Source organism: Glycine max, chromosome 19 (genome assembly GCF_000004515.6).
Source record: "Glycine max cultivar Williams 82 chromosome 19, Glycine_max_v4.0, whole genome shotgun sequence".
In the NCBI taxonomy this organism is placed as follows: Eukaryota; Viridiplantae; Streptophyta; class Magnoliopsida; order Fabales; family Fabaceae; genus Glycine; species Glycine max.
The window spans coordinates 38,202,083-38,215,308 of record NC_038255.2 but is presented as its reverse complement, the minus strand read 5'-3'; the positions used below and the strand labels follow the sequence as shown (position 1 = coordinate 38,215,308).

The window sequence follows — 13,226 nt, the reverse complement described above, 5'->3', positions numbered from 1 at the left end:
CGATGCCTACAGGAACCTCGCCACTAACACATTCCACACCTTCAGTCTTTGTTTCAACGCACTAAGAGCTTTTCTCCCTTCAGATCTAACATCTATTTTTTAGATCTGGAAACAAAATCATTGGGATCTGAGGATCAAATTCTATCGTCAGTGTGGTCATGGGTGAGATCCTGGAATGCTTCTTCTATGTAGGTGATATGCACAGCGCTGCCAATGAGACTCTTTCGTGTCAGGTTGCTTCATGGTGACAACTCTTCACATGCTTTTCAGATTGAGGTCATTAATGAAAGGTCTGATCGTCATCGAATCTGAGGCAGTGGAGAGTGAGAAAGAAAATTAAAAACAAAATATTGCCGCCAGAAATCGTCTCTGGCGGCAAAGAATAGTGGTTGGAATATGAAGGGTTGATGATCCAATATGAAAGGACCTATAATAACAAGATTCATCCAATGGTTAAAAATCATGATACATAAGTGGCCCACCGTAGTCTTCGCCTCTAAATAGTTCTCAACATGTGAATTGTGTTCAATATCTCCATCTTTCTAACATTTTGAGATAATTGCAGACAAGGATGTCGAATCATGTTCACAAATCACATTTGACCCAATATTGTGAGAACAACATTAAAATATTGTCATTCTGAATAGGGCTTTATGCTTATTCAATTAGAAAACATGGAGTTTTGTTCGTAAAAAAATAATAGACTTATAAAACAAAAAAGAGATAGTTGTTTTTATATTTTTATTCGTTATTATTTATATTTTTATTCGTTATTATTTAAGAATTACAATGATTGAAAATTTGAAACTAACTTTGATGTAATAGTCACTAATGAGTGATGGCAATTACAAATGGATCAACGAGCCCAAATCACTAAACCTCAATATATGGACTAGACAAGCCCAATAATTTTTGTTCTGGGAGTTGCTATCAGTCCCTCTAGAATTACTATTAGTCCCTATCAACTTTTAAAATCCACAAAAAAAGGCTATTTTATCCCTTAGTTCAAAGCTACCACACCTTCTCTCTTCCCTCTTCACCTTCCCCACACTCCAACTTTCATTCACTTTCTGTTGTGTACTTTTTAAAACCAGAAGCAAATACACGACGAAAACACGATTTCTTTGCGATCTTTTTTGAGATACACAATAAAATCATGATTCTATTGTGTTTTTTCTAATTCAAGACAAATATACAATGAAAAAGTGATTTTACATACAAAATTTGAAACGAAAACATATTTGTGCTTTATATTTTGATGGCACCCTCTACATTTTAACAAAAACATTATTATGTGAGAAGGACATTTTAAAATAAAATAAAAAAAAAAGTTTCGGCCACTTGGTAGGGGCCAATAATAATTGTGTTGGGGCCAATAAACTCTTTTCTCTTTCTTTTTTTTCTCTAGCAAGAGATTTAGACACGCCATCCTTACACAGCACAACAAAAATTATGCAGTTTCAAAAGTAATTTTTTTCCCGATATGCATATATGCTGCTTTTTTGTATACATATGCTTATTTGATGATTATTTTTTATAATGAATAAAAGAAAGACGACAACTACAACGCAACAAAGCGCTTGAAAAGAACACCTCTGGCCTCCTCAGCTATAATAGATCTAAGAAAAGGAGGAGGAGAATCAAGAACAGTCAACTGAAAATCTCCATGATTGGCTAAGAAATCCACACTTCTGTTTGCTTCCCTGTAGTTGATTTCGGATATCATTAACAAGAGGCTGCAAAAGAACAGATGTGGATGACCCATTCTTAATAGTAGTAATAGTAGCGACCGAGCCATTTCCAAAGGAAAGGCCCAGGCCATTTCCAAATAAGTTTGAAATTATCACAAGGTTAGGAGGAAAGCTACTTTGAGATAAAAAAAAGAAAAGAAAAGTGTAAGCTTGCTTGATAGAAAACATACCATCAGAGGCATTTCTTATGTTGCTAAACGAATGGACCATTTCCTGCAAAATAACATAATTGTCAACAGAATTCCTACCCTTTACAAAATTAGTTTGCAAATGTCCCACAATACCAGGTAAAAGGTGCTTCCTTCTATTGGCTATGGTTTTAGTGAGAGTCTTGTAAGTGACGTTGCACAGGGAGATGGGGTGAAACTGTGCAATCTCAGAAGGATCATCACACTTAGGGATGAGAGTAATAAGGGTTTGATTTATACTGCTAATCATATTAGGATCCAAACGAATCCTCCCAGTTTGACTTGAAGAACATAGGATAGCCATTAAGGCCGAGCGTCTTGTAATTACCTATCGAGAAAAGAGCGGCTTTAACTTCAGCCATGGAGAAGGGCTTAGTCATCTCTTCCAAATCTTCAACTGGGAGAGGTGGAAAAGAATTAACAATATGCAAGAGAGACACCTCATGAAGTTAGTTCAGTGCAAAATAACTACTGGAAGTGATTCATCACCATTACTGCTGCTAAAAAAAACTAATTTTAAAAAAAATAACTATTAACTAATTTTATATAACTAGTTATATAAAAATAGCTATAAAACTATAAGTATTTATATAAAAGTAGTTATAAAACTATAACTAGTTTTATAATTATGCTAATTTCAAATAAGTTATTTTTATTTAAAAAATAGTTGTAGTTATAAAACTATTACTAGTAACTTATTTTTATTCACTCTAATCATTTATGTAATTGATTTTAGATATAAGTTGTTATATAACTGGACAGCTTATGTACTTATATTTTAAAAATAATAACTGATTATATCAAATTATAACTAGTTATATAAAGCTAGTTATGATTATAGGTATAATATCTACTTATAATTTAATAATTTAGTTACTTATTAGTTGTGGTTATAATTATATAAACTAGTTATGTAAATACCAAGCCATAAGCCTGATGTTATCCTCATCATAGACCCAGACCTGTTGCGAATCTTTAATAGCATCAATTCTATTTTTCCTCCTTTTGATAAGAAAAGATTGATGGAAAAAGTGGGTATTTCTATCACCCATTTTTGGCAAGCAAGTTGAAACCAGTACACCTCTTCCTGGTTGAGTAAGTCAGGGTACTCATTCCAGAGACTTTTGCGCAAGGAGAGAAAGAAGGCTATGGTTTGGCCTGGATATAAAGCTTTATCTACCCCTTCCAACCTAGCAAGGATCTTCTTTTTCTTTTGTTGAAGACATCACCAAAGTTGTTCAAATTCCAGTCTTTCATATTATCCTCCCATCAGAATTGGAATTCTTACCTTGGTTGGGCTTCCTTCTAAACTGTTTCTACACAATCATCCAAGGCCCAAATAACGCACTGGAGCTATCCTCTGGATTGATTAGGTTGTGTTACTGTGGACTTTATCTTAGTGCTCCTTTCTTTCAAATCTTTTTCCTGTGTTGACAGAGAGGTGTCAGCCTCGTTTCTCTCGCCTTCCTCAGTCATATGCAAAGCCAGGGCTAACAAATTCTGGGAGCTTTGTTATAATTTGAAATTTGTAAATATCTCGCATAATGTCATCTAAAAAATTAGATTTTATTTAAGTAAAGAAAGTAAATAATTTCTTTAATGAAATAATTAAACAAAGAAAAATTTTAAATTTATGAAAACTTGAAAGGTGTCACAAGCCGACCCCACCTAGTGGGATAAGGCGTTGTTGTTGTTGAAAGGTGTCACAAATTGGGAAAAAAATGCAATAGAGTACTAAAATTATCCACAACGAAAATTCAAATTTATAAAATAGAAATAAATATTAAAATAAGAGGCAAATGAGTTGCACTATATTTACAATTTAAAATTTTATTACATTTGTTATACCAAAAATAAAGATTCATTTTAAAACTTCAACTCATATTTTTCATCAAATACTCACAAACATAACTTAAGTGAAACCTAACTTTTAAGTTCAATTTTAACAAGTTAATAACAATAGATCATCAACTTATTCTAAAGTAAGTCAGTAAAATGTCTCGTCAATAAAAGATATAACCACATTAAAGACTAAATAATAGATATATTAATTTTTAAAATAAATAAATTAATACAAATTAAATATAAACTAACATCAAACAATCCCCATTATATGGCTCAAATAAGAGCTAACACCATACACAAGTAGATTATGACTTGGCAGCTAATAAAGCTTATATGTAAAACAAGTTAATTGGCATTAGCATGATATGCTGTTTATGCGCTTATAACTAGCAAATTTGTGAAAGTAAAAAAGTAAAAATAGTGAAATGCACCGTTTACACTCTGCACAATTTTAAGGCTGACTTATAAATGTTATTATCGAATGGATTAATACCAGGTTTAGTTCCAGTTAGATATAGAAATAATCACTTGTTTCTCAAAAACTGTTTCAGAAAGCTTAAAGAAATAAACGATTGTTTTTCAAAAATAAACTAGATCAAGCATGCACTAATAATCTAATGTGAAGGAAAGAAAAGTACATGAGCTTTTCTAAAAAAAGCGCTTTAGAGTACATCAACGCAGCATTGCATCTCGCCCGACCAAAGGATACATTATGCATTAAGATGAAAAATAATTTGTCATCATAAAACCTTTAATCAAATAATTAAAATGCTCACACTACAATACTTCTGATTCCAGGTGCCGAGCACTTGAACATTGCAACTTACTCTTCCTTTCAGGAAAATGGTACCTCTGAAAACTCAGTCATCTCTATGAAAGCCATGCAAGGACATAAAAATCTAAAAATATAATTCAAAATCACATAATACTAACTTTATTTTTAAGGGAAATTTGGGAGGAATATCTCCTGGGAGACTCTTACAGCCAACATTATGTTCCTGGAGATTAAAATTAATATATTATTGCAAAACTGAAATCAGGCAAAAAGTTATGACCTCTCAAGAAGACTCTGTTTCTGTGCTGCCCTCATTTTCTTTACTGTCCTCAGAAATTTCAGTGTTGACTTGCTCTTCTTGCGGTGCTTCTTGTTCAGGCTTTGCAGGTCCAGGACCAGCTGATACCTTTACCATTGATGGACGCAAGAGACGGTCACCAAGTTTAAAACCCTTTCTGAATTCTTGAATTATGATGCCATCTTCAAATTCATCAGAATCCTCACGCATAATCGCTTCGTGTAGCTTTTACAAGTAAAATGAAAATATAATTTATCAGAGAAACTTTTTGCTCGTGAATATCAATATTCTGTGCCTTCAGAAACCACTAAATAAAATTTCAAGAAAATAGAACCATGTGTCTAGTTTTTCATTCAACGCTGTAGCTGACACAACAGGTTCAAGTCAAAGTACCTTACAACCAACCAACTGAAAGTAATTCTCTAACTAACATTATGTGCTGAGATTCTTAACACATTTGGCTAAGCCTTTTTTTCCCCCTTGATAATTTTTTTGTGATGCAGTTTTAAACTCACCAAGTTGGCTCGAAACAATCAAGAATTGCTTTGGGTTAAAAGCGTGTCAAGGTCCTCAGGAAACCTGAACAAGCTTGATAAAGTGTTTGAAAAAGTTCATCAAGGACATAATTGAATTTCGAGCCAACAGGTTTGCGTGCCTGCATCAATCATAGATGACACAGCATTATGCCATAAAAAAAGTAATGAAAGATTGGTACCATACCAAAAATATCTTTTTAAAAAATAAGATATTTTTCATGGAAGACAGATAAAAATCTGCAATATTGAAATAATCCAAAGATAACATAAATTATATTACAGAAGTTGAACATAACTTAAGAGCATAGTGCACCTAACAAAATTGACAACTATACTGGTTAGTTTTACAATGAAGTGTCATATCTTTTTGCACTAAGACAATGTAATGTAAATGTTTGGTGCATTCCAGCCTAAAACTTAAATTTATTAGTTTCATTTTTAGATAAAACATTATCCCCTTTACGATGATGATTCTTATCCTTGAAAGTTAGATACACTTGAATTTAACTACAATTCTACAAATTGAAATTGCTGAATGCTGATTAACTTACCAATGGATCAAAGGGTGTTCCAACTGTCTCCACTGGTTCAACTCCAAGTGAAGTTAGAATTTCATTGAATTGTTTATATATGCTCTGATAGCTGTTGTTTATTTTCTCCTCTCCCTCTGTCTCCACCTTTATCTGGGTTTTTGCTCTCTCAAAATTATCCAACACAGGCAACAAACTCTCCACAACTTCACCCTGAGCATTTGTGACCAATGAAAGGCGATCTCTCTCTGTCCTCTTCCGAAAATTGTCAAAGTCTGCACTAATCCTTAGAATCCGATCCTTTTCTATTGATAACTCCTCTGATAAAGAAGCTATTTTCCCTTCAAGTTCTATTTTCTCATCTTCAATGGATTTTAATGACGATTCCAACTCAGCAATTTTGACTTCGTCATTATTAGCCAATGCTTCTCTGTACGATTGAAGTATCACTAAGAAAGGTGAAGCAAATGTTTCATCAGCATCGCTAACCTCATTATCACTTGCACTATCATTTACACCAACAGCACCATCTGAAGGGTCCTGTTACATTAGTGCATCAGAAAATTGGGATAGGACAAGAAACATATACTTAAACTTCATATTCTTGAACCCCAACTATTTCCTTTATTAGAGTTAGTCAAAACTTCAAAATGTCAAAAATATGTGTGTATTCCTCAAGGGTGAAATCATACTCAGAAAAGGCTAAAAGTAAATGACTAGAGGGGGAAATGGAACCAAAAAAGGTGGTATGGAGCCAAAACTTCTAATGCTAAATCTAGACTCCATTATGAAGAGTAAGATGTAGTAGTCAAAACAAATATCAACTATGGCTATACATAGATAATGTCTCTTAAATTAGAAAGAACAGGTATGCAATGTATATAACAATATAACATCATGGAAGAAGTATAAACTAGTTGATACAGAAACAATAGAAACGAAAATCATTATAGTGGAGTTCTCTCTCTCTCTCTCTTAAATGAAAAGGCATACATGAACATCTGGGAAAGGACCTTAATCCCAACTAGGTTGGCACCAAAGCACTAACCCATCCTCTGCTTGCAAGCCATATATTGTTAAAAATGAAAAACCCAACATATTAGTGGAGTTCTCTTTTTCATTTCAAGATATTTTATTTAATTTTTGCAGCTTCTGTTTATGGGTAGTATTTTGGGTTATATTGTGTTGATTAAATGTTCTAGTGTTGTATCTGATGTGCTTGAGGTAGTAATACAAGTCAAAGATTACAATTACAATTAGGGAGTTGTTTTCTTGAAAGTTGTGCCTGGGAAGTTGTAATTTAATACAAGAGGTTGTCAAACTCAAGTGCTTACCTAAACTCATGGAACTTCCTTATTATAAGAAAAAGATTTAATTACTCGGTTGATCCCTAAAGTATTTGGGAATTTCAAGTAGGTCCCTGAACTAAAGTTTTTAACTGAATCCTGATCATGTAATTTTTTTAATTAAGCCTCTGGGGTTAGTGATCCCTTTGCAAATCATTATCTTACATATAACATTCCTTATTCCCTCCTTACTGGTGACATGAAATTGTCAGAATATGACAATTTATGGGAATCATTTTTTGGTGGTTTTTAAAACAGCCATATATTTTCATTTTCTTACAGTCTCAAACTGCCAGCAAAGAGGGAATAATTTGCAAATGGACCACTAACCCTAGTCACTCAAGTAAAAAATTTATATGATCAAGGACTCAATTAGAAAGAAAAAAAAAATAGTTTAGGAACCAACTGAATAGCCTATAAAAAAATAATATTAAAAGAACTTATTAATGACAGTGAAAACACTATAATTCAACATTTCAACTCCATAATAAAGCAAAGTAGCAAACCACAATAATAAAGTGTAATAGTACATTAGTTCTAAATAAGATCAAACTACATAAATAACCAAATAATATATAAATTCAGAAAAAACACAAGTTCCTACAGTGAAAACATTTCAAAAAGGAGTTAGTTTCTTCAAATCATTTGAGTCCTAGTAAAACACTATCACTGGGGTCAATGAGAAGCAAAAATCACATTCTATTCAAACTGTTGATTTGAGAGTTTATGTGAGTTTACATGAGTTTAACTAAGTTTATCCATAAAAGAGTTTGGCAGCGAGTTAACTCTTTGTCTCTACCTAGAATTGTAAACTCGTAAGAGTCCATAAGTTAACTCAAGAGGTAGGCAACAAAGGTATAAAAAAACTTCGTACCCCATTGCCCAGAGGCTCTTCGCTATGCGAAGGTATGGGGGAGGGATGTTGTACGCAGCCTTACCCTTGCATATGCAAAGAGGCTGTTTCCGGATTCGAACCCATGACCAACAAGTCACCAAGGCACAACTTTACCGCTGCACCAAGGCAACAAAGGTATAATAACCATAATTTAGAATTCCCAAGAGATTAGGTAGGAAGGTCGTGAAGTCGGAAAGGTCTCATCTTGCACTATAAGAGCTAAACCTTAGCCTTTGTATGCAAGATCATTTTCCCAAAAGAAGAATCTTCTTTATTGTGGCATGAAATTATCAAGAAGAATCTCCTTCTTTCTTTGTCTACTGCAGCAGAAGAACCAGCAATTGTCTGCACTTGACTCATGAGTCATGTTTCACTCAATCCTTTCATACTCCTTGGTATAAGTAACCCACTAAACCCTATCTAGATTCTAGCCCCACATCACTTGCTTACCTATTTAAAAAATTGTTTTGAAAACCAGCATTAGTACTTAACACCCTAACTTCAATCTCCCGAGGAATTATCATAGAGAGAAAACTTATATGTGGTCCTTAGGTTTTATTTGCTGTATTCTCTAATCAGGATTGGAGTTTCACCTAAGTAATCTGCATAATCCTTTAATGAAAACCTTAAATACACGGATTATCAAAGTGAAACACCAATCCTGATAATTGCTATTAGAATTGAGAACGAACTAGGTTCAATTCTACCCGAAAATACATGTCATGGGGAAATAATTGCACAAGTCATTACAAGGAGTGCATTGGCCATGAGTGTCTAATTTATGTAGAATCTTAACACACCCCACACACTCTCACATCTACTTGATTTCATAGCACAAAATCTATAACCATTTCAATGCGCCTCTTCAAGCAAAAAAGGCTAAAATTCGAAGAAAAAAAATATAAAACCCGAAATTCAACTCGGTTCCAATTCCTCAGCTAATAAACAATTAACAAAAAAAGATAAAAGATAAAAGCATTAGAGAGAGTCTTACCAGAACCTGAACCTCCGGTTCCTGAACTTGCGGGGCCTCGGTGTCGCCATCGAAAGCGAAGGGAACGAACCTGACGAACCGTGGAGAGGGAACAGTAGGGAACCGCAGGGAGGAGAGGAGCGAGGGGGGTTTTCTCCTGCAGGTGGTGCTCTGTCCGAAAGACGCGACGGTGAAGCGCGAGGGCTTCGGCGACTTGGCAGCGCGCGGCGGAGGCGGAGGCGGAGGCCGGAAAGTGGGGGTTCTGAAAACAGTGGCCATAGCGAGAGAAAGAGAGAGATAAGGGGCAAGGGGCGAATGCACGACGCTTTAATAATTGAAAAATATGGTGGGGAACGAAGATCCGTTGGATTTTGTGTGTGGTTTAATCAGACGGTGGTGGTTGAGTAGGAAATTTTTTTTCTTAACCTACGGGATTATCAAAGTGAAACGGACTCGAATTAATCCCTCCAAGATATTGGAAAATAAATAAAGTTTCGATAATAATTATTTTACTAAAAATTCAATTCGATAATAATTATTTTACTAAAAATTCAATGCAAATATTATCTGAATGATTTAATTTTAATTTTAGTATATTAATAGTTTGTGTCCACTCATTTAGTTTGGTTGAGTAGGAATTTGAAAACCCTTGTTATATGATTATGAAATGAATACAGAATAATCTTTCCCTCTCTATTTTGATTTTTGAATTATCATGATTTTATAGGATTAATTTTCTCAAATGAACAAATAACAAATAAAAATACTTCTTAAAAAATAAATACAAAATTTACTAATTTATCAAAGATTAAAAAAGTGTTAAAGGACAAAAAATTAAATTAATATTTTATTATAGATTCAATACAGACAAAACTATTAAAGAATAAACACAAAATTTTAATATTTATTAAAAATTAAAAACATATTTTAACCTTAATTTTAAATAAATATGACATGATTTATTTGGACAGTAAATATTAAAAATTGATTTTGATACTAGGCGTTATTTAAAATTTTATTAATGAATTAAGTTTGAGTTTGTAATTACTAAAAAAAAAAAACTTGAGTCTAAATAAGCATACATAGAACAAATTAAAGAAATACATGAAATAAATAACAAGATTAAAATTAAACTTTTTTTAATTAGATTAATGACATCATTTTTTTATTTGATAGTTTTTTTCAAATTTTCTTAAAGGTAAAAATACTAGAAAATAAGAAAATATTATCTAATTTTAAATGATATCATTTTTGTATTTTTTAATGACATATATATCAATCTTTAAAAAATTATTTAGTCTAATCCTTCTTTTCTGGAATTAGTCTAATAATTTACTAAGCGTAAAAATTTAGAATATTACCTAATCATATAATTTTCACTTTAAAATGATACAATAATATAATTAAATTTACCAAACATTTATGAAAATATTTGAATATGAACTAAATGATTAAATTTCCTTAAATATTATTTAATCAAACGTTATTAAGCATTAATTATAAATTTAATGCTACAATTTAAATTAATTGACACAAAGAAACAAACATTTTAGAAAAAATAAATCTTATTAAAAATATATTATTAATACAATTAATGTATAATTAATACCTTCAAGCAAAATAAGTTTGAAAATATAAGATATTGATTTGGATATCTCATTTGTGTTTGAACCCAGCGAAAGTCAAACATCTATACAAAAATTGCAAAAGTTGTTGTTATTAAAAAGAAACCTATGAATTTAAATCTTTTGAATTTGACAACAATATTTATTATTATCTTTGACTTTTCCATATTCGGCATTTTTTGTCTTTTGGAGATTCTGAAAAAAATTACTTGGGTCTCTCTATTTAGTTATTTTGAGTGCATGATTTCTTGAATGAGTGATATTTTTAGCTCTAAATTTTATTATTTTTACTATATTTAATTAGTTATATATAAAAAGACTTTGGCAGTGAAATTTCTATTTTTTAAATTAATAAATATAAAACACGAACAAAGTAATTATAAAATTATATTTCATATTATTTTTTAATGGATAGTGACTTTAATATCACATAAAATGATAATTCAATTTCTAATTTTTTATAAGAATAATTTCCTTTTTTACATTATTATTATTATATATTATATATTATATATGCGGATGATATTTTTTATATATTGAATTTGTTTTTATTACATAAAATACATTATGTAATAAAAATAAATACAAAAAAAACCAATACATATAAAACATTAATTAATCATCTAAAAAACATTAATTAATGACAAAAATTATGCTATCTGTTAAAAATAGATTATTCTTTTTTTATAAGAATAATTTGTTTATTTATAATAATTTCAATTATACAATTTTTTGCTTCAAAATATAAATGTTCTAAAATCATTTATTAATTTAATCATATTTTTGAAGCAAAAATCATTTATGGCACAACATTGGAGAGAATATTTTCATCCCAAGAATAACATTTGATTTCATCTAATCCTATCTACAGTTTCATTTTAGTTCACTAAGCAATTTTCAATAGTTATTTCCTTTACAATGAAAATTATCATGTTTCTCAAACATGTTGAAATTTATCTTTCAAGACCAATTTTTTCATATGAACAATTGTATGGAACAATATCAAGGGATACACATGAATAATTGAATATTTTTATATGTATTATATTTCAAATATCACTTCAAATATTGTTTATAAAGAAGTCTTTCAAAATTTAAATCAAGTATTGTTATTACATATTATTTTCTCATATATTTTTCTCCAATCTAATATAATGTTTCAATATTTATTACCATTTTGTTTTTTATTTCTTAATTTGTGTTATCTTCAACCTTAATTTGTGGTTTCAAATCATTTGGGAGATGCATCTTAATAAGATTGAAACTTAAACATTTTTATAATAAAAAAGCATACTGCAATCAAGGTTTTCATTTTGTTACAATTTAAAATATAGTTCATCAAATATTTATGTATATAAAATCATATATTAATTATGCATTATGTTATATATTGTCAATATTATTTGTCACAAATTAAATATATACTTCTAATACAACACTGAATTATTTTTATATAGTGTTTGGGACATGTGAAAAATAAATGAAGAATTACATATATTTTTCAACAATTACATATATTTACAAAACTTTGTAGCAATAATTATTTTGTTAACAATAATACATCTTATCTTACATTTATTAAATTGAATTATTTTTTAATGTTTTCCTTATTATATGTCAAATCGAAAATTTAAATAGAAAAAATGTAATAAATTTTTTTAGTCATGCAACTATATTATTTAATACAAAATTATCCTAAAACTACACAAACAATTTGTTTACCTCGTGTATCGCACATGTCAAAAACTAATTAGCATAATAATAAGTAGTTGTCGAAGATGTGATGTGTTCAAGTATTTGAGGTTATTTGATTTTCTTTTATTTAAAAGGTATTTCAAATTGGATCCTTTATCGCTTGCAAAATCTCAACCATTGATAAGCCATTGCAACAATAATTAAAGAAGGAGAATGTGATTAATGGTCAAGATTTTTGCTAGATAGAGAAGTTTGTTGTAGATGCAGGAGAGGGTCCAAGTTTGGGTCCAAACCCTCAATATAAATATATCTCTTACACTCAAATTCAACCTCACAGTCATAGCCACAACCATAGCCGCAATCATATTCTCTTTCTCAAGATGATACACTCTTTTTTTAGTCACAGCATAAATTTCATCCATCAATTCCTCTTCACCCTTTGTAATTCCCCCCTTTCAATGTGACTAAGAAAACAATTATCCCAATCTTTGGCAGTGAAAGTACTGGCAGTAACGAAAATCAAACTTTGTCATTGCTCCTCTAGCGGGTCTCAAAGACTCTAAATGCTCAAGCATCACCTCCACTGCTTAAAAACAAACAAACCCCCCTCACAAACACCAAACAAACAACACCCACAACCAGTTACAAACCGTCGTTGCCACCACCACCACCAACAAGACCTAACAAAATCCAAATTATGGATCTGATTGGATCACAACATTGTTGATAAAGAATAATTGGGTTTATTAGGTTCTGTTGATAGTTGTGG

The 13,226-nt window shown here is 31.0% G+C and overlaps 1 protein-coding gene and 1 long non-coding RNA gene across 3 annotated transcripts; both read right to left on the bottom strand.

Annotated features, from left to right (window-relative positions):
* Positions 1-690: 690 nt before the first annotated feature.
* Positions 691-2,555, bottom strand: LOC121174104 (uncharacterized). The gene is made up of 3 exons (XR_005889882.1): positions 2,268-2,555; positions 1,922-1,964; positions 691-1,736 (listed from the first exon to the last, which is right to left on the bottom strand). It is a non-coding gene; the product is annotated as an uncharacterized lncRNA (long non-coding RNA).
* Positions 2,556-4,474: 1,919 nt separating this feature from the next.
* On the bottom strand, positions 4,475-9,489 carry LOC100820521 (protein GrpE). 2 transcript variants are annotated; one of them, XM_003554019.5, is made up of 3 exons: positions 9,159-9,489; positions 5,945-6,463; positions 4,475-5,082 (listed from the first exon to the last, which is right to left on the bottom strand). In XM_003554019.5, exons 1-3 carry the CDS (start codon positions 9,414-9,416, stop codon positions 4,843-4,845), a joined length of 1,017 nt encoding a protein of 338 aa, XP_003554067.1. In that variant the 5' UTR covers positions 9,417-9,489; the 3' UTR covers positions 4,475-4,842. The 2 variants fall into 2 exon arrangements, with proteins under 2 accessions (XP_003554067.1, XP_006604279.1); XM_006604216.4 differs by lacking the exon at positions 4,475-5,082 and adding an exon at positions 5,373-5,512 and having other exon boundaries at positions 9,159-9,452.
* Between the last annotated feature and the right edge of the window lie 3,737 nt (positions 9,490-13,226).

Bases quoted from the DNA above. Each gene is read 5' to 3' on its own strand.
- LOC100820521 (XM_003554019.5), bottom strand. From the start codon at position 9,416: ATGGCCACTGTTTTCAGAACCCCCACTTTCCGGCCTCCGCCTCCGCCT. The intron at 6,464-9,158 runs GTAAGACTCTCT...CTAATGTAACAG, and splicing joins AACCGGAGGTTCAGGTTCTG to GACCCTTCAGATGGTGCTGT. The intron at 5,083-5,944 runs GTAAGTTAATCA...TACTTGTAAAAG, and splicing joins GAACACCCTTTGATCCATTG to CTACACGAAGCGATTATGCG.